This window comes from Aspergillus stella-maris (assembly GCF_047715825.1).
Source record: "Aspergillus stella-maris strain CBS 113639 unplaced genomic scaffold BDV14scaffold_30, whole genome shotgun sequence".
Taxonomy (NCBI): Eukaryota; Fungi; Ascomycota; class Eurotiomycetes; order Eurotiales; family Aspergillaceae; genus Aspergillus; species Aspergillus stella-maris.
Window position 1 is genome coordinate 171,789 of NW_027396824.1, and position 24,260 is coordinate 196,048.

The 24,260-nt window shown below is 51.7% G+C and overlaps 9 protein-coding genes across 9 annotated transcripts; 3 read left to right on the forward strand and 6 right to left on the reverse strand.

Annotated features, from left to right (window-relative positions):
• Nucleotides 1–520: 520 nt before the first annotated feature.
• BDV14DRAFT_72080 (cut8/STS1 family protein) lies at nt 521–1,965 on the reverse strand. The gene is made up of 2 exons (XM_073777371.1): nt 1,599–1,965; nt 521–1,527 (listed from the first exon to the last, which is right to left on the reverse strand). The coding sequence occupies exons 1-2, from the start codon at nt 1,672–1,674 to the stop codon at nt 656–658; spliced, it is 948 nt and encodes a 315-aa protein (XP_073627732.1). The 5' UTR covers nt 1,675–1,965; the 3' UTR covers nt 521–655.
• A 40-nt stretch (nt 1,966–2,005) lies between these two features.
• On the reverse strand, nt 2,006–5,876 carry BDV14DRAFT_174207 (ATP-dependent RNA helicase MTR4). Its single transcript, XM_073768861.1, has 5 exons — nt 4,965–5,876; nt 3,852–4,913; nt 3,203–3,798; nt 2,586–3,151; nt 2,006–2,525 (listed from the first exon to the last, which is right to left on the reverse strand). Exons 1-5 carry the CDS (start codon nt 5,791–5,793, stop codon nt 2,345–2,347), a joined length of 3,234 nt encoding a protein of 1,077 aa, XP_073627733.1. The 5' UTR covers nt 5,794–5,876; the 3' UTR covers nt 2,006–2,344.
• Nucleotides 5,877–6,749: 873 nt separating this feature from the next.
• BDV14DRAFT_72086 (Elongator subunit IKI3) lies at nt 6,750–11,443 on the forward strand. Its single transcript, XM_073777372.1, has 9 exons — nt 6,750–8,083; nt 8,136–8,228; nt 8,282–8,841; nt 8,889–9,042; nt 9,097–9,439; nt 9,491–9,735; nt 9,785–9,918; nt 9,965–10,244; nt 10,311–11,443. Exons 1-9 carry the CDS (start codon nt 6,952–6,954, stop codon nt 11,357–11,359), a joined length of 3,990 nt encoding a protein of 1,329 aa, XP_073627734.1. The 5' UTR covers nt 6,750–6,951; the 3' UTR covers nt 11,360–11,443.
• Nucleotide 11,444: 1 nt separating this feature from the next.
• Nucleotides 11,445–13,072, reverse strand: mvd1 (diphosphomevalonate decarboxylase MVD1). The gene is made up of 2 exons (XM_073777373.1): nt 12,884–13,072; nt 11,445–12,809 (listed from the first exon to the last, which is right to left on the reverse strand). The coding sequence occupies exons 1-2, from the start codon at nt 12,949–12,951 to the stop codon at nt 11,666–11,668; spliced, it is 1,212 nt and encodes a 403-aa protein (XP_073627735.1). The 5' UTR covers nt 12,952–13,072; the 3' UTR covers nt 11,445–11,665.
• A 57-nt stretch (nt 13,073–13,129) lies between these two features.
• BDV14DRAFT_174215 (cytochrome c1 heme lyase CYT2) lies at nt 13,130–14,342 on the forward strand. The gene has a single exon (XM_073768862.1). The coding sequence runs from the start codon at nt 13,295–13,297 to the stop codon at nt 14,174–14,176; it is 882 nt and encodes a 293-aa protein (XP_073627736.1). The 5' UTR covers nt 13,130–13,294; the 3' UTR covers nt 14,177–14,342.
• Nucleotides 14,343–14,522: 180 nt separating this feature from the next.
• Nucleotides 14,523–15,050, reverse strand: BDV14DRAFT_200586 (uncharacterized protein; the record flags this gene model as incomplete). Its single annotated transcript, XM_073773543.1, has 2 exons — nt 14,523–14,720; nt 14,799–15,050. The coding sequence occupies 2 exons, from the start codon at nt 15,048–15,050 to the stop codon at nt 14,523–14,525; spliced, it is 450 nt and encodes a 149-aa protein (XP_073627737.1).
• A 605-nt stretch (nt 15,051–15,655) lies between these two features.
• On the reverse strand, nt 15,656–16,522 carry BDV14DRAFT_200587 (SNAP receptor PEP12; the record flags this gene model as incomplete). Its single annotated transcript, XM_073773544.1, has 2 exons — nt 15,656–16,174; nt 16,226–16,522. 2 exons carry the CDS (start codon nt 16,520–16,522, stop codon nt 15,656–15,658), a joined length of 816 nt encoding a protein of 271 aa, XP_073627738.1.
• Nucleotides 16,523–16,788: 266 nt separating this feature from the next.
• Nucleotides 16,789–19,318, forward strand: BDV14DRAFT_174222 (nucleoporin NDC1). The gene is made up of 3 exons (XM_073768863.1): nt 16,789–17,094; nt 17,170–17,437; nt 17,493–19,318. Exons 1-3 carry the CDS (start codon nt 16,965–16,967, stop codon nt 19,051–19,053), a joined length of 1,959 nt encoding a protein of 652 aa, XP_073627739.1. The 5' UTR covers nt 16,789–16,964; the 3' UTR covers nt 19,054–19,318.
• A 589-nt stretch (nt 19,319–19,907) lies between these two features.
• znfA (putative C2H2 finger domain protein) lies at nt 19,908–22,505 on the reverse strand. Its single transcript, XM_073777374.1, has 4 exons — nt 22,229–22,505; nt 21,754–22,170; nt 20,541–21,647; nt 19,908–20,491 (listed from the first exon to the last, which is right to left on the reverse strand). Exons 1-4 carry the CDS (start codon nt 22,255–22,257, stop codon nt 20,020–20,022), a joined length of 2,025 nt encoding a protein of 674 aa, XP_073627740.1. The 5' UTR covers nt 22,258–22,505; the 3' UTR covers nt 19,908–20,019.
• Nucleotides 22,506–24,260: the final 1,755 nt, after the last annotated feature.

Below are 24,260 nucleotides of genomic sequence, written 5' to 3' on the forward strand. Positions count from 1 at the left end.
TCGACAAAATTTCATCTCCGACCCGGAAATTGCACCGGTCGATCATCAAATCAATGGGCACAAGACAAAGACGGGAAGGGATGGATAAGGTACATATGCCCGAGATGTGGGTCTGGATTCCGGTTCCAAGGCATAGGTAGGGCAGCAATATAATGAGGCTGAGCACGAATTCGCTGGGATTTGACTGGCGAAGATGATTGATTGATTGATTGATTGGGGGTATACAAGAAGGGGCATCGACATATAGAAGAGACAAAATGGAAACCAAGGAAAGGGGAAATGAAAGAGTGAATGGGTGAATGATGTCAACAAATTTGATGGTGCCGACCCTGAAATATGCGTAGCTGAAATAGTAGGCCAATGATAAGTTAAGTGACTCCGCCATCTAGATAACAGTAAAGGGAAAGGATGGGATCCTGAGAAATAACACAAGGATGATTGGGTGGGAATGGTTGGTGTGGAGGGAGGAAGATGGTAGCTTGAATGGTTGCAAACAATTAACGCCAAGATGAACCCTTAACTCTCTAGTTCATGCAGTTTGTATCGTGATCGTATCGTATGTGGACATGCACGGTCGAGGATATGCAAGAGGACGTGATGATCGAAAGCCGCAGTGCGGATGCAAAAGGTTGATTCGGACACCGAGCAAAAACAATTACCATGGTCCAACCTTGACGGGTGTTCCGAGCCCATATGTACCAGACAGAAGTTGCTCTCGAATAGAACCGAATTCATTGCTCCCTGGGCTTCCGAAACCTTGGGATTCAGGACCGTGCATCCAACCTAAGCTAGAACCTAGCTCGTTGACAGCCGCCTGGAGTCTACCCCCGGAATTCAAATTGTGTTTTGCCAGCTTCTGATCCCAACCGCCGTACTGCAACTGAATTCCGCCACCGCGCTTGGAGGCCTCTCTAATCACCAGAACCCAGGCCTTGCAAATTTCGTCGTATGCAGAGTCCCGCTCTACGTTGTTCTGAGGTGAGCTCCACCGTGGCAGAGAGTGTATTATTTCCGTAGCATCATCGAGATAGCTGAGAGATATCGAGGGTTGGGTTTCGTTGGGAGGCAAGAAATGTGGAGTGAAGTCGCCCAAAGCCTCGAGAAGATAGCCCAGAGGCTGGCGAACTCGATTGTAAGCGTAGTCGGATTCGGGGTTGCCACCCAATGGGAAGGAGGATTGTAGAGCAGATTGGTAATTTCGAAGGACTTGAAGAGCAGAGGCAACGCTTGGCCGGGGAGCCGTTTGGACGACTTCATCAGCTAAACTAGGGTGACGCTGGCACATTGTGCGAAGAACACCACGAAGAGCATCAGTATCGAGCGTCTCTAGCAACCGGGGCAGAGAAAGCGGTCTTCCACCAACGTTCGGTCGGGCACGCTTCAGTTGTCGGGACGACGGTGGTAGGGATCTGGGAGTGAAGGCGGGAGAGTTGGTAGGAGAGGCTGACATGCGGCTGTCGAATTCATTGTTGTCATCATCGGCTTTCCGCTTGCGGTTGTTGGTTGGGGTGTGAGTTGGGGTAGACACTGAAATGTTTGGTTAGATATCAGCTGGTCGGAGAGCCAGAGGCAGCTTGAAAACTAGGTAGGAAGCATACTTGGGCGTGACGGAGAGTGGCGAGAATACTCATAAAAGTGAGGCGGCACAGGTGGTGTAGCCACCAAGCTGTTCATGATGGCCGCAAACAGTAGGCCGGGAAAGGTAGAGTAAGAGAGTCGGACCTTGGTAGCCGGGAGATAGGAGCGAAGGCGGAGAGGAGGTAGGAGTGGCAGCTAGGAGCACGAGGAGGGTGGCAGAAAGGGAGAGGGCGAGCAGGAAAGATGCAAGCAAGGGAAGGACGGAGCAGAAGATGCAGGTGAAATAGAGAGAGGTCAGGATTGAGATCAAGAAGAGAGAGGGAAAGAGAGTGAAGTGAAGTGGTGGGGAAAGAAGAGAGAAGAAAGAGAAGCGGTGGAGAGAGAAAGAGAAGCGGTGGAGAGAGAAAGAGAGTGAATGTCCAGTGGTCCAGTGACTGGGAGGAAGAGTCAGGCTCAGGTGCGGGTTGCAGGAGGCAACGCGCACCCAGAACGCAACTCGTCATTACAACGACTGCCTTTGCCCTCAAGGTTGAATCCGACAGAAGATATCAATAAGATTTTCTTGAATACTGACATTATCTAAATTTTATAATCTTTGCTGTTCTTTTCAACCTTCCCGTTCAATCCTGATATCATAACACTACATATGTACATACACTAACAATGAACGGCTGAAACCTTTCTTAGCCCGACGCCAGGGAAATGCAAACGACCAAGACACCCAAGACTGCCGTGCAGCTGACCTGGGCAATTCGAATATACTTTTCTAGAGATACAGAGACTGGGCAGCCACAATGTCCCTGCGGACCTTTGTCAGCGCTGTCTCGAATTTACTCTCGAGCTCCTCGCTGCCCATGACCTTAGCTGCTTGGGCCATTTGTCGCAGACACTCTTCTAACCGGCGGAAGACGCGGATCAGACTGCCTTCGTAAACATCGGTCATACCGCTAAGAATTATTTGTCAGAGATCGCTCATTGTCTCAAGATACTTGGGGTTAAATGCTTACCAGATGTCGGCGAATGACTTTCCGTTCGCCCACTCGTAGATCACCTCCATTAGCTCCCAGTGGAAGCTCTGCACGTAATCCTCCTCGCTGACGGCGAGCTTGGATTCTTGCGCAACTTTAGCGACGATCCGTGCTTGCGCTTGGATCTCCTTGAGGGGCCTTGCAAGCTCTTCCTTTGACAGTGCGGGCGTTTCCTTTGTCTTCTCTTCGAATACGAAAACACTCAGAACGGCCGCCGCTTGCTCAGGAGTCAGCTTGTTGAAGAAACCGTTGAAGAGAAGTTCACTGAGCATCAACTCATCGCCAGTGCTAATTTCACAGGCGACTCTTGCCTTCAGCTGAACCACTTCGGCCTCGTTGATGAAACCGAAACGGCGGAGTACACGCTTTCGGCACTTCAATTCGTCCAATTGTTGGATCGCCATGCCTTCGGAGATCTTCTTCTTGGTCGCTTTGATCTTGTTGCCTAGGTCTACCTTCTCCGAATACTGTTCATATAACTCTTCTAATCGCGGAGAGTTGTGCAGTGGGTTCGAGAGCAGGCGAGACTCGAGAACCTCGATTTTCTGGAGTTAAATTAGTATCTGGGCCCGCTCTTGTTTGCGAAGCTTGCTTACCCTTAGTGTCTTCTTGAACTCATCGTCCTTGATGCCCATATCCTCAATAGGGTCAAGCACAGCGATACCGTCGGGGAACCGCTTCTTGACTTCGCCCACCTTCTTTCCCACTCCTGCTCGCGCATCGGCAGTTTGAAGGTCCTTGGGAGGTTGGATCCTCACATGCGAGATGGATTGAATGCAGTTGAGCAGAAGAGGAACAACAGCCCATTGGGATTTCTCACCCTCCTTTGGCGGGCGGACACCTTGTGGCAAGTCTTCGAAAGTCTTTGTGCCAACAGAGACTCCATCAACGACCATGAGAAGGACATCAACGACGTAGCTCTCGTGATCGCTGAACACCGCCTGAGGGCCTTTCTGAGACTTGCGTCTCTTGTGATTGACAACAACACCCCAGTCAAAGTCATAGTCCTTGTACTTGATGTGGACGAACCGACCGGGCACGAGATAAGGAATGGAGTAGGTCGGATGACTGATGACTGCGCGAACGTCATCACTGAACTGGTCGATTTGCGTTCGGATGTCGTAGTATTCACGGATGGTTCCTTCGTCCGCAATGGTCATATTGGCCCGTGTTTCTTCGTACTCAGCAAGTTCTATCTTTTTGTTAGCAAGGTCATTCTAAAACCATTCGACGGATGGAACATACCCTTTTCGAGGCCTGCGAGGCCGGCAGTGTTCTGGAACTGGTAGAAGCACCTCTCGAGCATAAACTCGGGTGAAATACCCTCAACACGCATAAGGTTAAGAATCATGTTGTAACCAAGATGGAAAGCGGAATTCAGACGATCCTGCTCACCACGGACAATCTCCTTGGCCACAGCAGGGTCCATCTCCTCCCCTATCATCATGATAACAATACCACGGTCATCAAGACCTCTACGACCGGCACGACCAGACATCTGCACGAATTCAGATGGAGTGACCCAGCGTTGGCTGAAACCATCAAACTTTCGCACGCTCGTAAAGACAACGGTCTTTGCAGGCATGTTCAGACCAATGGAAAATGTCTCGGTAGCGAATAGGACCTTAAGGAGGCCTTCCTGGAACAGAATCTCGATGGTTTCCTTCAAGATAGGAAGAAGTCCAGAGTGGTGAACACCGATACCTCTGCGAAGGAGAGGAAGGATGTTCTGGATCTGAGGCAGGTTCCTATCTTCCTCTGACAGCATTTCAATTGCACTGTTGAAAACCTTGGACACCATCTCTTTCTCCGAGTCATCGTTAAAGGACAAGTTCTTCAACTTCAAAGCGTAGGACTCGCACTCGCGCTTGCTGAAACTGAAGACGATGACAGGGTTCAAGCTCTTGAGCATGACCATCTTGACAATCTTCCAAATATCACTGTTGTCCTGGTTTCCGCCCTTGTTCAATTTCTTGTCTTTGCCCTTCCCTTTCCGCTTGGCGAGCGCGTCCGCTGGATCGTCACCCTTCTTGTCTGCGATGGAGCCCATGGCCTTTTGGAAGTTCTCCTCGCGAAAAACCCCCTTTTCGTCCACGATTAAATGCATTCCCTCAGAGCCGGCAGGGAAGAAATAGTGTTGCAACGGGGTCGGTCGGAAATCAGTATATACAACGTGACACGGCTGGTTGTGCATTTTTGTGATCCACTCGGCGAACTGCATGGCATTGGGGATCGTAGCAGACAGGAAAACGTATCGGACCTTATCAGGGAGAAGAATGATTGTCTCTTCCCAGACAACACCTCGTGCTAATCCCACAGTTAGTGACATATGAAAACTACGGGTGCTGCTTCACTCACTGGCATCGCGCATGTAATGAATCTCATCAAACACAACCCACGCGACTTCGCGCATGATCTCAGAGCCGCGATACAACATGGATCGCAAGATTTCTGTCGTCATGACCAAGCAAGTAGCTGTGGGGTTGATAGTGACATCTCCGGTCATCAAACCAACATCACCAAAGTCGGCCGCAAACTCTCGATACTTCTGGTTACTCAAAGCCTTGATTGGACTTGTGTAGATGACTCTCTGGTTGTTCTTCAAACTCTGGGCAATAGCATATTCCGCAACCACTGTCTTTCCTGCACTAGTATGCGCCGAGACCAGAACACTCTCTCCTCTTTGAATTGACGAAACAGCAACCTGCTGGAAGGGATCGAGTGTGAATGGCCATACTCTCGCGGGATCCTCCGGGGGTTTGTGTTGCGAAATTGGGACGTATGGATACTTTGGCGGAATAGCGACTTGATGGCGGACTTGATGCGACAACACCACTGGTCCGGCCTCTTTCTCAGATTGAAGACCTGCAGAACCTGCGATCTCGCGCTCTTGCGCAGTCTCGAACAAATCCGCAACGACGGGTTCCGGCTCCTCCTCTAGTCGCAATCGCTTCGCCTCTGGTTGGTTGTTGGTGTCTGAGCCTTCAACCTTCTCTTCCCCATAATTCTTACCGGCGTCATCGGCAGCGACTTTCGTCTCCTCGGGTGCGGGTGCCCCGCCATTTTCTTTCACATCGCCATTGACCTGTCGCTTCTTGCTCTTGTCTTTCTTCGGTCGTCGGGGAGCGGCTTCTGAAAGTTGTGCCGCCTGGGGCTTGTCCTCGAAGACGTCGAAAAGCTCATCCATGATCGGCCAGATGGTAAATTACCAGCCGCAGGACGCAGAAAGCTCGAACGGCTTGATTAGTTGAAAAACTGCTGTTCGTCTTCGACCGATCAAAGCAACCAAGAAATTTCATTGTTAGAGCGCCGCAAGTGCCCGCGGCCGACTCACCGCCGGAGAAACCGCCCGGCAAAACATTCCACCAGATGAGAGCTAAGGATCACGTGAGCTCAGCTGGTGCATCCGGTCCCGTCCTGGTTCTCCCGTATGGCACGATCAGCTCCTCCGCCTCGAACATCTCATCGCGCTTCCGCTTGATTCAAGGTACATTACCTCCAACATCAAATACCGAAGAAATTGGACTCACTCTATTGAAGATGAACGCTGCTACCGCTCTCCGGGCCCGCATGGCTGCCAACTCCGTCGCCCGCCGTGGCTTTTCCACCACCCGCACCCAGCTCGGCAGCCCTTACCACTACGCTGAGGGTCCTCGCTCCAACATTCCCTTCGACCCTCTCCGCAAGAGCTTCAAGTACAAGTACTGGGCTTACATGGGTCAGTAGTGTCAATTGGTCGTGTCGATGGATAGGTCGTTGTTCGCTAACTCGGTATCTCCGTATCTCTAGCTACCGGATTCGGTGCTCCCTTCCTCATTGCCGGTATGCCCTCAATTGCCCTCCAGAATGTCTTGTTACGATTTCTGACCTGTTATCTTCTTTAAGTCTGGCAAACCTACAAGTCCCGCTAAATCCGCTTCCGCACGTCCCTTGATACCGTACGATGGAGGAGAAGCATTGAGCTGGGAATTGTGCATCCTGTATAAATCTAGAGAATTCATTCAGCCTTGAAACCGACTACTTTTATTTGGTATGGAAATTGTAGTGGGAGTGTAGATTTTTGGTATAGCTTAGGGTGCTGTTCAGAGAGCATTAGTATATGAATGAAGTCATTGGCTGATTATTTTTTGTCGCGAAAATCAAATTCTTTGGGTCCAACTGTTTGATATTCGAGACATCTACTATTCCACCATAACACAGCCTAAGTAAAGCTAATAGAAGCTTCTGCTCTAATTGAGAGAGCTCTCATTTAATTACCTTTTCCTTTCTCGCCCGACCAAATTTCTCTGTGGGCAGGACTACATTGTTGGTGGCAGTGGGGTAACCACCACAAGGCTCATCAAAGATGCGCAACTTGAAAAACGTGCGCCTCGCTGAGGTGCGGCTCCAGGATGGACTTCCTCTTACAGCAACAGCATGGGATACAGCTTCAGACTCAGTTATCTGCACATTTGGACCGACGCTCACAAGCGCGGTCATCGAGCTGCGGAGAAAGCGCCATGATACCTACTTCTTTGATCCCGTGAGCCCGGAACTCTTCGACACAATCGCTTCTTGGGATGCACCATGTCCGCTCTCACAGCTTGAATGCGATTGCGTTATCTCTCTGCATTACTTCGCGGACACGCTTACGGCCTGTCTTGTGCTTGAGGGAGGCGATATCATTATCGTCCGTGAAGAACCCCTCCCCGGCGAGGACAAGATCGAAATTGTGGGTTCCGTCGATGTGGGAATTACAGCTGCTGCATGGTCGCCAGATGAGGAACTGCTGGCTCTCACGACTGCAGCCAACACGTTCCTGTACATGACCAGGGAGTTTGAGAATGTGGCTGAGATCAACTTTACGCCTGAGGACCTCAAGGCGTCGCAGCATGTTTCTGTCGGCTGGGGAAAGCGCGAGACCCAGTTTCAGGGAAAAAGAGCCAAGGCTATGCGAGACCCTACTGTCCCTGAGAAAGTAGATCTGGGAACGCTCAGCAGTCTCGACGATGACAGAACGACTATCAGCTGGCGAGGAGATGGCGCTTATGTTGCAGTAAGCAGCATTGTTGAAGGAGTTCGTCGTGCCATTAGGGTCTATTCCCGCGAGGGAACATTGGATAGTGTCAGTGAGCCGGTCGATGGTCTGGAGGGAGCCCTCAGCTGGAGACCGTACGGCAATCTCATTGCGGGTATCCAAAGGCTCGAAGACCGGATCGATGTGGTCTTTTTCGAAAGGAATGGCCTTCGACATGGTGAATTTACTCTGCGTTTGACCGAAGAAGAGCGTGCTACGTGGGCATCAAACATTCGATTGAGCTGGAATGTCGACTCGACAGTGCTCGCAGTGCAGTTCAAGGACAGAATCCAGTTCTGGACTTCCGGTAACTATTACTGGTATCTGAAGCAGGAGATTCCTATTGTTGTGGGCTTCGAAAATGCATTCTCATTCCAATGGCATAACGAGAGGGCTCTGCGGTTTGTTGCAGGAGCTTCTGGTATGTAACACCTCGATAAGATTATGAGAGGTCTTATACTGATGATTCACAGAGTCGCTCTTGGATGGCGAATATGTGTTCGAGGTGTTCCACGGCTCGACAACTTCTCCCAATGACGTTGGAGCTGTGGCTGTTCTTGATGGAAGTGAGTCTTTCCGCGACGACTGAATCTATTATTCAAGTACTAACCCTTTACAGAAAATCTGAAGCTTACTCCTTTGAGACTGTCTGGTGTTCCGCCACCCATGGCGCACAACGAGCTGGCTCTTGAATCCAATGCCATTAATGTAGCGTTTAGCAAGACAGGCACGAGAATTGCCGTTCTCATGAACGACCGATTCTCCGTCTTCTTGTGGTCTCTGAAGTCCCGACCAGTGCCTATCCCAATCCTCGAGTCAAGCTACCCGCTGTCGGAGGAAAAGGATAGCCGTCCTCGTCAGATTACCTTTATCAATGACAACGAGGTCTATGTTCTTCGGAGCAGAGGACCTAACGACACTTGTATCGAGCGCACAACATTGGAGACTCGCGAGACCAAGGTGGTATACGAAGCAGCAGACTCCGAACAGCTGGACTCAATGTTTGCAAGCCTCGGACATGAAGCTTTGTGGTTCTCCCACGTTCCCCAACCCGGTCAGCCCGTCGCTTACTCGAACATCGTCATGTCTTCTTCCGAGAACTTCCAGGTCGTGCCGTGGGCCCAGAGCCCTACGGTCGATACCCACTGGGCCAAGGCTGTTCAAATATCTGAAGACGAGGTATGTCTCCGCAGTGAATGTATTAAGGCGCTACTGATTCTTGCAAGCATGTGTTGATTTCCCTTTCACGGAACGGTGGTCTCTATGCGAACGAAAAGCAGCTCGCAAAGAATTGCACGTCGTTCCTCGTAACCACCTCCCATGTCATCTTCACCACCTCTTTGCATCTCATCAAGTTCGCGCATCTTGCCCGAGCTGAAGGTCAGCAGCTAGTAGTCACTCTTGAGCCTGTCTCTAGCTAACGTCTTGCAATAGACATGGAAGTTCCTCCTGATACCCCCGAGACAGACGAACGCTGCAGAGCCATTGAACGTGGATCGAAACTCGTCACTGTGATGCCTTCCACATTCATGGTCGTTCTGCAAGCTCCTCGTGGTAACATCGAGACAATTTACCCGAGAGCACTCGTGCTTGCCGGTATTCGAAACTTCATTGACAAGAAGGACTACCGCCGTGCATTCCTCACCTGCCGCAGCCAGATGGTAGATATGAACATCATCCATGACTACGCCCCTGAGCAATTTATGGAGAGCATCGCGTTGTTCGTGGACCAGGTCAAGAGAGTTGATTTCGTTGACGAGTTCCTCTCTCGCTTGAAGTATGTCACATCCGAACTATTTAAAGGGACATTTCGCTGACCCGCATGCAGGGAGGAAGATGTCTCGCAAACGCTTTATAAGGACACCTTGAAGGCCCTCAAGGTGGAAGTGACGCCAGAGAGCGGCCTTCTTGCTTCAACAAAGAAAACCAGCAAGGTCAACCGCATTTGCGACGGGTTCCTCGCTGCTCTGGAGAAGCGATCAGACACCAATTTGCATAACCTCATTACTGCACACGTTTGCAAACTGCCCCCAGACCTTGAGTCTGGTCTCCAGCTTGTAGCGCGCTTAAGAAGTTTGTCTTTCCATGCTTATCCTATACACGTTCACTGACCAGTCAACAGGTGAGGACCCCGAACAAGCAGACGATGCAGTCGAGCACATGTGCTTCCTGACGGATGCCAACCGACTTTACGACACTGCGCTTGGTCTCTATGATCTTGAGCTCACGTTGCTCGTAGCACAACAAGCTCAAAGGGTGAGACTGCCACACATCCTTGACGGAATTATCTAACAAAGTCCAGGACCCCCGAGAATACCTTCCCTTCTTGAGAAAGCTTCAGCAACTTCCAGAGCTCCGACGACAATTTGAGATCGACAACTATCTGGGACGATGGACAAAGGCCCTCCGCCATCTCCACGGGCTGGGTGAGCACGATGACCTCCGCGAATACGTCGTCAAGCACGTGCTGTACAAGGACGCCATCGACATCTACAAATACCAGCCCGAACAACTCCGCAACGTCACGCACCTTTACGCAGACTACCTCCTCGAGGAATCCAAGTACAAGGATGCAGGCATCGGTACGCCCCCCCCCCCACTACATCCACACAACCCTCCGTTGTACAAAAGAACTAACAAAGAAACAGCCTACGAATCCCTCTCCCTCTACACAGACGCCTACAAATGCTACCAACTCGCACACCTCTGGCGCGAATCCCTCTACACCGCAATGCTCGTCCCCCTCTCCCAGACAGACCTAACCTCCCACGCCCTCGACCTCGCAAGAACCCTCGCAGAAGAAAACAAAGACTACACATCCGCCGCCCAGATCCACGTCGACCACCTGCACGATATCCCCGCCGCAGCCCGCCTCCTCACCCGCGGCTCCCGCTTCTCAGACGCAATCCACCTCCTAACCCTGCACCGCCAAACTACCCTCATCCCCGAGATAGTGGACACTGCCCTCTCCGACGCAATGGGTTCAATGACGGATCTCCTCGCGGACTTCAGATCTCAACTTAATGCGCAGGTCCCCCGCATCGCGGAATTGCGCATCCGCCGTATCCAGGATCCATTGGCTTACTTTGGCGGTGACCCTGCAATGGTTGATGCCGCTGGTGGTGGAATCGATATACCCGATAACGTTTCGCTAGCTGCGACGGATGCCTCGACACTAGCTGGTAAATCGATGTTCACGCGGTACACGGGCGCCCCGTCTTCCGGGACCGGTAGAACTACGTCTTCGCGGCAATCGTCTAAGAATCGCCGGAAGGAAGAGCGGAAGCGCGCGCGCGGTAAGAAGGGAACTGTTTATGAAGAGGAGTACCTCGTTAATTCTGTCCGACGACTCATTGAGCGTGTTGGGGGGACTGTATCCGAGGTTGAGAATCTGGTTGATTCCCTGCTTCGGCGGGGGATGAGGGAGCGTGCTGCTGCGATTGAGAAGGCCATGAGTGATGTTATTGGGCTTTGTCAGGAGTGTTCGGGGGAGGTCTTTAGTGTAAAGGAGACGAAGCAGGAAGGGGAGGGAGAGGAGGGTGAGGATGGAGCCGCTCCTGCACTTGCTCTTGAGGGGCCGGCGCCTGTTGGTGGAGAGAGGGTATTTTGGGAGAGTATGATTTCGACGCTGGGGTATGGGAAGGGACAGGAGGCGCCGAAGATTAAGGAGTTGAAGAGGTCTGCTTTGTTGAATTAGGATAGCATGTTATGCATTGGATTTAGATAGACGTAGGTTATGAAAAGTTCAAAGTTCTTCAGGTATTGTATTGCGATGCCATTAAATAAAAAATGGTAGATAGCTATTTTGATTATGTGGGTGTATAGTATGGGTAGTATAGGTAACCGAAACGTTCAGCATCATGCTGTGCGCGAATCGTATCAAACGATCATTTAGTTATTACGCACGGCTTGTAATTAAATATCAGTATACTTGAAATATGGCTGATGCAACTTGACGGAATCATAAATTTTTCGTCTTTTCTTTTCTTTCCCCTTCATCTTTCTACAGAGTAGAGAGGATCTCGCCCTTTTCGCCAACGAGATGCTCCTCAACGCTGACGGGGCCCTCGCCGACACCAGTGAGAATGACACGGCTGAGACCAGTCTTGAGCACGTCAACAGCACGGGAGTCGACCTTGTCGAGGGGAACGCCAGAGTTGAAGTCCTTCACGGCGTCGTAGAAGGGGCCGGACCAGCCCTCGAGTTGCGTACCCAGGATGGACTTGAAAGTACCAGCAACAATCTCAGAGTCCTTCTCGAGGTAGTAGATGACAGCGTTAGGGCCGGCGTCAAAAGTGTAAGCGCACACAGTGCGGCCGGCAATGGTGTTGATATCGTGAACAAGTCTGACAGCAGCCCTGGAGACATCGTTCATGTAGAAAATTGGGGGCCATGAGTCGAGGCAGGTGGCGTGGAAGCCGTTCGAGTCGCGCATGGTAATTTCAGCAAAGGCGGGGAAGTCACGCTCCTGGATAGCCTTCTCAATGGCAGCCATCCGCTTAGGGACGACGTCCTTTGCGCGAGTCGCGAACAGCTCAGATGTCGCAACCGTCGTCTGCATACCCGTTGTGCTGGGGACGTCCTTCTTCTCAGCGCTCACGACCAGGATGAGAGCGCGCATATCAGACCAGTGGGCCTGTGAAGCAACTTCCTCCGCAAGACTGTCACTTCCATCTTCGGCCTCGCCCGCACGCCAGGCGACGTAGCCTCCCTGCAGAGAGCGGCAGGCGGAGCCAGATCCTTGACGGGCGATACGGCTAAGCTCTGTAGGCGATTGAGGCAGCTTGTAGAGATCAGCAACGGCGCGAACCAGAGCAGCGAAACCAGCAGCTGAACTGGCGAGACCCGCGGCGGTGGGGAAGTTGTTCTCGGAGACGATCCTTAGGGGGAGGGTGGAGAGCTTGGGAAGAGATGAGTCGGCGCTCTCGAGGTCCTTGCGGTGAGCGCGAAGACTAGCGAGACAGGCAAGGGTACGCTTGGACGACTGAATGTCCTGTGGCTTGCCATTGAGGATGAGCTCGTCGGCGGCGGGGTAAGAGGCAGAGCAAGAGGCGGTGGTGAGGGTGCGGAGAGAGCGCTGCGACAGGGTGACGGAAAGCGAAGAGTTTGTGGGGAGGTTCAGGTTAGCATCGCGCTTTCCCCAGTATCTAGATCATTATTGTAAGCCAATGCCTGGTGTAACATGCAAGATGTTTGTTCAATAGCGGGGTGTCGGACTTACTTGATCACAGCAATGTTGACAGGGGCAGTGGTGGTAGCCCGGTAGACGGGGCTCTCAGAGGCAGACATTGTGATAGGATATGCAGAAGATTCAAAATTATCTGATAAGAGCAAAATCTTCAAGTATATAGGAGAAGAAAGTATAAAAGGTCCCAGAAAAGGGGACTCGAGGGCAGACAGAAAAGTAAATAGTCAAGCGCATTGATCGCCGGAGATTCGGTCTAAATCCATCGGGGCCCAAAGGCGGTGAACCCTGTTGGGTCTCATGCAGAGTTACTCCGGCTCCAATTACCAAGCAGCTTTTTACTCTTTTCTCACCTTGCATTCCCCGTCGCAGCCCTCGGTTCTCGCTTTTGCGCCCTCGCTCGCATATTTCAGAGTACGCTAGCAGTCCCCGTTCCTGTCAATCCCAATGGGTGCCGGCGCCAGCACCCCAAGCACCCCGTCGCCCTCTTCCGCTGCAACTGCGGCAGCGCCTGCGACATGCCCAGTCGATCACAAAACCCGTGAGGCATGGCTGCAGCAACATAAGCCTGGCGATGCACCGCATCCAATGCCCTCAAATGGCGAAACGCCGAAGCCGATGCAGCAGCGACCACTTTCCGAAGACCGCGAAGTGAGCACTATACCACGGGCACTTGTCGACTCGAATGAACAGCCGCCTTCTGAATGTCCCGCCCATTCTTCATCACCATATTCTTCGTCGCCAACAGCGTCGCACGGTGCGCCGTCAAATGCGGAAACTGAGACGGGTCATGACAAGTTGACGGGCAATTGGATTTACCCCTCTGAGCGCCAATTCTTCGAAGCCCTAATGCGCAAGGGCAATACACCGGATTCAGTCGGTTCAGCGTCGGAGCTGGCTACGACGGTAGCGTCCATTATCCCAATCCACAACGCGGTCAACGAGCGCGCATGGCAACAGATTCTAGAGTGGGAGAAAAAGGCGCCTAGCTCAGACCCTGGGAGCAAGAAATGCGGAGGGCCGAAGTTATACTCTTTCCGCGGGCTGGGCTCAGAGCCTGAGTTCCTCAGCCCTAGGGCGCGCATGAACAATCTCATGGGGTACCAGCTCCCATTCGATCGTCACGACTGGGTTGTCGAGCGATGCGGCGGTGAGCGCGTCGAGTACGTGATTGATTTCTACCAGGGCAAATCGACGGGGCCAAAGAATGGCAACGGTTTGGCCGCCAATGCCGGACCAGGAAAGCTCAGCTTTTACCTTGACGTACGGCCGAAACTCAACTCTTGGGAAGGTTGTATGATGCGATTCAGAAAGTTCGCTGGTCTATAGAGGATCATCTTCACTTCTCCACTTTTCTTTTCTAATTTTCTGGCACGAACATAGAGCAGGAGTTACTTAGGGCATGGCTTGGGACATTCGATTGTATTATACTTGTATAACACTTAGGCTACGGCTATGTAAAATACAACCTCACCATTCAAAGACACATAAGCATCCTATAATTTCACATCAAATGCAACAGGAAACAACAGGGGATCTCACAAGCTGAATCCGCACCAGCCTACTTCAGCTTTCCAGGATGAAGCAAGGATTGAGACATCAAACGCCATTGAAAATGGACTAGCCATCTAGCCATCTGCCCATCTAAATGAAACAAGATAAGCCAAGGAGATCCCTAAGGAGCAAGAGGATAAATCCCCTCCTCACACTTCTCCTTCTTCGCAGCCTTCCTCACCTCAACCCTCCAATCATCAACGTAAGTGAGCATCTCCAAAAAACTGTCCTTCCCACTTTCCAGGAAACGACACTCGTCACGCACAGATTCAATACCCTCGCGGATATTCTTGTACGGCATTGTGCGTGTTTCGTCGCTCTACATCCACACCACAAGTTAGTACACCATTCCAATCCCAGATTTCAACGCTCAACTCGGAAAGGTTGGGGCACTTACATCATTACACCAAGTAACAGCAACCGCCCGTCCCCTCTCACACCAACAGCGCTTATCACATTCGAATGGCCCAATTGTTACAGTTGGGTCTGGTCGCGCCTCCAGCTTGCGCCGCCAGTTCAGGGCGTACTTTATGTCTGCCTGGGTGACGCCGCACTCGGGCTCGTAGCAGGTTGTGTTGTGGGTTGCGGGTGGCTTTGGTACTGGTGCTGGTGGTCTAGGAGCTGGGAGACGTATGGGGGCTGGGTTCATGTCGATGTCGGTGTCGACGTCGATGTCTTTGTTCAGGGGTGCGCTTGGGTTGGTGGTGGTGGCGGCGGTGATGAGGGGGTTAGGGCTGGGATGAGGAGGGGGAGAAGGGTTTATGGACGCATGGTGAGTGAGTGTGTTTGGTGACTGGGGCGTTGGATGGATGTTGATTGTTCGCTTTCAAGAGCTAGGGTCTTGAATCAAGAATAACGTGCAGAGAACTTGAGAGCGGCGATTGCTTAAGAGATGCAGTCCTATTTATTATTTCCTGGGCGCTGCTTGGGCCGAGACCATTCTGGTCATTGCCGTAAAGAGAATGGAAAGAGCTGTGATGTGGATTGTGAATAGGATTAAGATTTATAGGCAATGTTTCCTCTGCAACCAGTAGGCATTGAGGGTCAAGGCCTCCAAAGTCTAGTTGATAGGACGCTGAGAAATATAAACATAGCAATCTCGCCCAACGCCGGAGTCGTATGAAATCATCAATAAGCCATGAAGCATCAGAGTGGAAGAAACACTATGCAAAACTGTACAGGGAGGATATCACAATGACAACAAAACAGTTCCAACATCAAGTGACATGAAGAGTGACAAGGATTCACCAGCACTTAGCCTAGGACAGCCGCAAGGATGATAATAGTCAGAATGACTGCCAGGATGATGAGTAGACAGCAAGCCTTGTTCCTGGCGTTCTTCTGGTATCGGCTAGCACTGCGCAGCTCAACGTTCGCACCCTGAGTATCACCGCGAACATTCTCGACGTTGCCGCTGATGGTGTCCAGTTGCTCGCCCTGCTCATGAACAATATGCGCGACATCCCGGAAGAGCTCATTCAATTCGCCAACGCTTTGCTCGATATTACGGATCTCGTTCTCACGCTCGATGATCAGGGATTCTTGGAAGTCGACTTCATGCTGGTTCGCTAGTCGTGGCTGCTCCTCGAGTAACTGCGCTTGCTGCTGTTGAGAACCACCCTGCGTTGAGTGTTCGGCTTCGTCCACAGCGCTGCGGGCAGCTACTGCGGATGCTCGCTGCTTCTCCAAGGCTCGTCGCTGAACGGTCTGGAACTCTTCGAGGGTAGCTTTGAACTCGGTTGACAGCTTCGATTGAGTCCACTTTTGGGAGGGCTAGAAAGGATCATTAGATTTGTTTCGAAAGATGTAGGGTTAGAGACATACATTCACGTCTTCCCAGTTCTGGACCTTCTTGATCCCCTCACCAACATCCCGGAATCCCTCACGTGTCTGCTCAAGGAGGCTATGGACCCGTTCTCGTACTCGTTCGGTATCGCGCTTTGTCCCGAGGAGAGCGACTTGATCTGACAAGCGAGTGATGTTCGAGGTTAACGTAAAGAGACGGTCTGAGAGGGACTCGGTCAACCGCTGGAACTCCGGATCATCATGGTACTGCGGGTCGTCCGAACGACGGAAGGTGGTCGGTTGCGACTCTAGGATATTGGCGCTATCGAAAGACATACTGTTGCAAAAGAAGGCGACAAGCAGACAATGAAAAGTGAGCTGTCCAGGTGAGCGAGGTGAGAGGTAGAAAGTCAACAACAAGTAGATAGCAGCCTGCAGGTCGAGGGTTCCATCTTGGTGCCCGGATCGGCAGGCTTGCAGCCTATCACATGATATGACGTGCCATATGCGCCTGTGGCTGGTGCAGCCACATCACCGCACCAACGAGTGTGGCTTGAGCGTGTGTGTTTTGATGGTTCAATTTCTCGCCCAAAAAAAGCTTCAAAGCTTCATTGTATGCCGCTCAATCTGCTGCTCAGCTCCCCGCACCAACTGTCGCCTAGTCTCGAGCAGTCACTTCGCTCGCTCAATCACCGGGCGCGCCAGCTCATGATCTCAACTTTCTGATCATGCTGTGATTTTTCTTTAATCTCGGACTTGCAGTTACATCCTCGACACCATGGCTCCAAAGCCTCGCCCGTATCGGCGCATTCTCACCTCTGCGCTGCATCGGAGATTTGTCCATGCTTCCGCACTGTCAATACTGGTCTGCTATACGATCTCCATTCTGATCGGCGAGAAGTCTTCGCGTGAGTATTTACACTACTCGACCAACCCGCATCTTCAACGTCCCACACAGTAGCTAATGGACATATAAACCATAGTCTTCTGGGCCTTGTTTCCAATTGGATCATGCGGTATTCGCACCGTTCTCCTTTTCATATCTTCCCTCGCCATCTTTGTCCTACGGGTCGGTCAGATGCACATTGGCTCGAGAACGACAGGTTCCGCAATCCAGACTGCCCGATACCTTTTCCCGCTCCACGTCCTTCAGACTTTTGGATGGTACCTCTTTTCGGCGTGGTGGTTCAGTGAAATATACAAGTGGTCTTCGCCAATTAGCGCACAATTGGAATGGGTCAAGCGACCCAGGTATGTTGCAAGGTCTTTGAAGTGACCTCGTTGAAGTCAGGCTAACAAGAACCAGCCCTCATGAGCGCGCAACTCTCAACGAAAGACCCATCTATGTCTACACCTATCACCTACTCTTAGCAGTCGCTCAATCTGTGGCTCACCTCTATTACGACTACGATCACATCCCCATCACGATTGCCAAACGCTCCGCTGATGGTACCGACCAAAAAACACATCCCACACAATCGATCTCACAGCGCATCCAGACGGGACTACCCCAAGTCATAAGAGATGGCATTGCAAGGAGCTCGCTTGTGGCCGCTGTAGCCCCTGTGCTGTATGCGTTCTTCCTCCGACGCCGAGCATGGGGCTACACCATGTCCATGGCAAAGCTGTTCTGGGATTTCCCTAGATCTGCGGCGGACCCTCCTGGTCTCATTCTCCCAGTCAAACCGCTCTTAGTTGGACGTACCATGTTCTCGGGTGCTCTTCTGGTCATCTGTTGGCAAACTACCAACCTCTTCTTCTCTATCTTCCTCAGCCAGGAGCCTCTGAAGCGTGGCCAGCCGCTGACCGCTGAGGCTAAGGATCCTAATGGAAGCTTGTTAAACGGACTCAAGGCGAAGAAAGAAACCGTCCGGGCATATGCATTCTGGGAACTGTGCTTCATCAGCCAACAGTTCCCCGACCGACGAAAGGCGATCTTCAACGATATTGACCGCGACGGTGGTTCAGCCTGGACTCAGATCCTGCATTCAGCAACAGAGGTTATCACCGGCATCTCAGCCCGCATCAACGCCCACACAGCAGCACCCGCAGGCTCCTACCCATCACCAGCAGCAGCGAAACCCGACCCAGTCCTCCACACCTTACCCCGCCTAACCAACCCAATCGAAGAAGGCAACATCTTCGCCGCCTCCCCCAAATCAACATCCACCCAAGGAAAACTCACCGACGGCTTCAGCACCACCCTGCGCTCCCTAGGCGAGTCCCCCGACTGGACACCCAAAGCCCGCGCCCGAGCCCGCAACGTCTTCGACCGCGCCTCCTCCACCCTCCTCAGCCCCGAGCGCAAACAGCGCCTCCTAGCATCCAGCCAAGACCTCAAGCTCCTTACAGGCGGCACCGCCGGCACCGCCAAACCAGAGACCATCAACCCGTTCCTATCCAACATCCTCCGCACCCCGATAATCGGGTGCCTCCTCCGCCAGCCCTACGCGCGCCGCCTCTCGTCCATCGTCCTGGAATCACCAACCGCCTCCCTAAGCTCCATAATCGACGCCATCGAATCCCTAACTGCCCTCCTCATCGCCTCCCTAAACGAAGACCCCTACGGTAAAGTCCAGTCCGATGTCCCCGCCATAGTCCGCCTATTCACAGAGACAACCGTGACGCTTGAAGGCTTCGCGCACGGCGGGTTGGAGGTCCACTGGACGGACGCATCTTTCCCGCCAACTTCTGACCCCGCTGCGCAGGATAAAGCGAGGCGCGTCGAGGATGTAGAGATTGTTATTGAGGCGCTTAGGGGTGGTCTGGAGCGCCTGTTGATGGCGTTTAGGCCTTATATGCGTGATATTGGGCTTGTAGGGAAGGATTTGAGGGTTGCGAGGGAGGTTGCGGGTGTTGAGGAGTAGATTGTTAGAGATTGAGAGAGAAAGAAAGAGAAAGAGTGCATTGCATTGGAGGAGGTGAACGAGATCGGTCATGTAGGATTTGGTCCAATCTGTCCCTGGGTGGACTCATTTCTGGTACATCTATCTACCTAGGATATGTGGAATTATGGAGTACCTGAGTACTTACTTACTGTTTGCATTTATCGGCGTTATTTTGTTAAGTTTGATCGTTTTACGGGGAGTTAGTTACTTCTTTAGTTGAATACCATCAAAAGAATATTGGAGTGTATGATCCTGATTTTGAATTTTTTATGCCAAATTTTAGGTTCATCAACCAATCCATCCGTCCATGCCAAAAATCTATATACAAAATGATCCATAACCAAATCCACAGGAAGAACCAATTCGTCTATCACAACCGATGGAACCTCAAATTCGAAAATGGCATCCAAGAAGAAAAAAAAATCAACCCCAATTTCAAAACCAGGTAGTATCGTAGTACATATACCTCAAACAGTTTAACAAACCAATATGAAGACCAATCCAAGCAAGCCGAGCCGAACCCATTGATATATACCAGAACCGACCCAAACCAGAACAAACAAGGGAACAATTTTGACAGCACCTTTTGCCAGCCCAATAGGTAAAAAAGAAAAGATAAATATATAAATGCAAATTTCAGTTTCATTCCATGACTCCAGCCGCCACCAAATCGCTCCAAACCAAGCACAAGATAAGTATATAATGGGTCATGTCGCGTCATGAAGAGGGCGTTTATGTAGAGGGGGGGAGCAAAAGTCGTTTGAGGAGATATCGGTATTTATGAGCCCAGTCCTAGCCATATCCACAGCGATACGTTCAACAGACTTCAAGTTTGAGCCGTTTCGTATGCAAATGCGAGGATAGGAACGGGCCAAGGTGATGAGGAGGTGAAACGCTAAATGTGGTCTGATACACCTCTGAGTTTTGCGAGGAGTACCTTGATTGTCAGCAGTCCCTGAGAACATCGCTGATCTTGTTCGATTTGTTGATGGGCTCGGGCGGGGCCTCCTCCTTCATGCAAGCGTTTTCCAAGATGTTCGTCCACTTCCCACTAGTTCCCGCATGGCTGTGCTTGAGGTGTTGCCGGAAGTGGTCAGCGCGGAAGAACTTCTTCGAGTTGTTGCACTCTCCAAACTTATGAACCGCAGTGAGATGCTCAAAGCGCTGATCCCAATCGGGTTGAGGGAAATTCGGGAATTCCTCGCCACAGTATCCGCAGCTATCGTGTGAGGCAGTTGAGCCTGGCGCGGCTGATGTTGGGGACGGGTGGAAGGCCGCTTGATACTCTGGAAGGGCAGCGCAAGACCAAGAATGACGACGCAGGTGAAGGGAGTTCTGATGACGTTCGGCTTCGTTCTTGTTCTTGAACCTGTTGTTGCAGTATAGGCAGGAGTACTGCTTTTCCAGGGCGTGGGCACTTCTATTGTTAGATGATAGTGATCGCAAGTGGAACGGGCGAAACTTACCGAAGCTCTTCAGGGCTGTCAAACTTTTTCGGTTTTTTTGGACAACAATCACAGATATACAACCCTCCAATTTTGGTTGCTGGCTTCGGAACACTCAGGTTCGTCCCGAACGACATCTTTCTGGGAGCATTGCCACTCTGGTCGAGAGAAGTAGGGTCCTGTGCTGCATGAGCAGCTAATTGAGTGGACAACCCTATGCTAGAGCCCGAATTGATCAGAGGCTTGTCGTGGTAGACATCCAGATCAGACTTTGGCGATAGCCCTTGTGGTGACCGGTCGTATGTCGACGCAGTAGTTATGCTGCTGCCTATTGAGGGAGCCGCTGACGAATATGACGCTGTGGTCCGCATGCTCACCGAGGAGGCAGCCGAGAGACTTCCATAGCTGTGGGTGTATCCACTGTTTACCGTTAGGTTATTCGTGAACGGATGACCCGTCGTTCTCCGCTGCGAAAGATCGCCGTTGCTTGTCGTCGTGTGGAGCGCACGTTCGCCAGTGCCTATAGGCTCGCGAGGCGGAGATGATGCTCTCCGTTTTGTGCCGGAAGACCTCGATGCTTCCAGATATGGCGGTGTCGCTTCTCGGACACTAAACAGTCGTGGTGGTAGCGATTCGTCCGTGGAGAAATCACCCTCCATATCCGAGACAATGTTTTGGTCATAGCTTCCTCGGTTCGACCGGCTCGGGAGACTGGAAATATCGTCGTACTGCGGGGTGTTTCCACCTCTACGGCGGCCATCGCGAGAAAAAGGTGAGTGGGTATCGTAATCAAGCGTCGAGGAGGGTGCGTTGCTTTCAACACTCGGACTCCGACGATTGACGTAGTCTCTCCACGCTACCTTGGTATTCGGGGATATGCCACCTGACTGTGAACTACCAGGCCACCTTACGTCAAGCGACGGTACTTCTGAGCCAGCAGGAGAAGGCAAGTTTGAAAATCCTATCGAGGGAATTGGAAGAGTCGATAGCGACCCTCGTTTGTCTGCGCCCACACTGATTGACTGCCGTGGTGAAATCGGCTTTCCGATCTTCGACAATAGGTGTTGATCGTAAGCATGAGACGAGTCTTTGACGCTTCGTCGAGAAAAGTCATGTTCGCCCTTGAGACTGTTTTGAGGGTTAGTTCTTAGACTAGAGAACCGCAGGTGCATGAGTCGTAAATAGAGACCCAGGATGAAGCCTCCAGAAAACGTCCCGTAGGCAAAATACTTACAAAGGTCCAGGGTTACCAACAGCATTCCTAAACCCATCATCGGCAGGAGGCGGCGGCTCAATCTTGATATGCGCTTCGGGGCTTCTGGTAGTTGGTAGACCACTTTGGCGGCCATCTAGTTCATCCAATGCCATAGGATCACTCCTCGGTACGGGATGATCTGGGCGGCGGTGGTCGCCAAACAGACTCGAGTTAGGGTTAATGGGCGCAAGTTTCGTAGACCCAGGCGGCGGTCTCGAGTTCGCATGTATCCAACCCGCGTCGTACCCATTCTCGAGATCACTGATCCTAGGAGGCGGTGGTAATGGCGGCGGAGCAAAGTTCGCTATGGTGTTGGTCCGAATCGGCAACGGACCCTGAGAAGGAAATGACGGCGCGGGCATGGTGTATGAGGTTTGCGCGGTGGACATGTGGCCGCTGTTGAAATCGTGAATGTTAATCGAGGGGGGTGAGAGTCGAGGAAAGTCCATCGTACGAAAGCAAAGGCGACCTAGGGTAACTCATCGATACCGGAAGGAGCGACGCAGATTGTGATAGAGCACGAATCGATTAATCGATAAGGCGAGCGAGAAGGGAGCGACTTCAAGATCGTGCGTAATCGAATGCTCTATACAGCTCAAAGAGAACTCAAGAGGGGTCAAGTCTCAATGGGGTATAGAAGATCCCGCTTCTAAAGCCCCAGTCTATAGGGCAAGTGAGAATTCAGGGCGTAGGACGGAAGGCAGCGGGCAGGCGCCTAGATGCTACTCGAGCGTAGTAGATAAATAGACGGGCCCGGAAACCAAGACAAAGGTGGCAAGCACTGCGGCAAAGCAACTGCAGGCAAAAAGTAGTGTCTCAACTTTAGCCTTGCTCAGCTTCAGCTTGCTTCTTGCGAGTCAGCGGGAGTGCGCAACAGTCGGAGTGCTCGCAACAGGATCGGTGCCATCAAACCGCCAAGCAGCGGCAACTTATTGACAACGGAGAGTAGCAGCAAAGGGAGTATTAAAATCCACAGAGCATGCTGGGGGATTGGTTGGCGAACAGGTGGTCAGGGTTGACACAGAAAACAGACCCTAGTAGTAGTGCAGTTAAAGAATGCAACAGAAGGGAAGGCTGTGTCTGCACAGTCGCTCTGGGGCGAGATCCTATTGGCACGAAAGAAGCGTTGAGACGAAGCTCGGAGATGCGCAGACTTCCGTAGGCGCTGCAGCGGGCTTCAAGAGACAGAAGAGCGCCAGAGCGATCGAGAGAGAGGGAGAGACAGGTGAAGCACGTGTCAAATGCCCCAAGTAGCGTGGACCGAAGGAGAGAAGAAAGAGGTCATGGAGATGAGAAGACGAGGGAGCGGACGGAGAAGACCGACTGGAGAGAACAAGAAGAAGGACAAGAAGAGAAAGCGAACAGAAGAAGCGACGAAGTGATGAAGTACTGTTTCAATACTGTATGGGCGATGGAGGAGCTGTATGGATTCGACCGTCGAGGCGGGAAGATGGTGGTGCAACCCACGGCCTTATTGGTCCCTACAAGGCTGGACGAGGATGGAGTGAGGTATTATTTCTGCTGCTGCTCAGGGTCTCCAAGGGGAATCGTTGCTTTTGTCTCTCGGGCGGGCAAGGATGATCAAGCAGATCAGCTGTGACTTGGAAGTTGGAGCGCAGGATTCCGTTGCAGGAGGGAAAGAGAAGGAGACTCGGGCTCAGGCTGGGAAAGAAACAGAATATTAATTGTATCATTCTTCGTATTGAGATCTGGAGTTGGCCGCTCACTGCTTGTCCTGGTACCGCCGGTGGGTTGCAAATTACACGTATGTTTCAAAATTACACCAGTTACTCTGCCTGTATGTATACCTGGACTTGCACCCTCTATACTTACAGGTAGAGTCTCTATTAGACTCACTACAAGTCTATCAAATAGGCTGCAGTTTTCTGCTCTTCACCAGGTCTACCAAAATGATAGACCATGTTTCAGTCACTTTCAACGGCTTTGTCTGTCCACCTCGCAACTGTATCTACCCGAACCCCCTACTCCCTGGTACTCCCTAGTACTACTCCTCCCTACCTACTCGTTGTAGCAGCGCGGGATAGATGGTGGACACCAAAGCTCGGCTTCATGAACATGAGTCGTTACCCGACGCTGCATGGAGCCATGCGTCACTGCTGTAGACTAAGTAGTTAAAGTATGATCCTCCAGGCGTTAGTATACGGGACGGTGGGACATGGTCTGCTCCATACAATGAACGTCCATCAGGCTACGTACAGCTTTCCCCTGACGACGGTTTAATGTTCTTGATGGAGCTCTCTTGCAACTTGCAACTTGCCAGTGTCCAGGCAACAGGAGTCAATGTCTCTGACATCGAAATATTGCCTGGACAGGTTGATGGAGATGCTGAAAAGGGGTAATTCTAGTCCACCGCAATGTTACTGTAATACCTATTCTGTCCTTCTCCGAAGGTGCGAGAGTTGAGTGTGGTACTCTGGAGGCGATCCATAATCGACGTAATAATCTCAAGGTGGACTGTTCGTTGC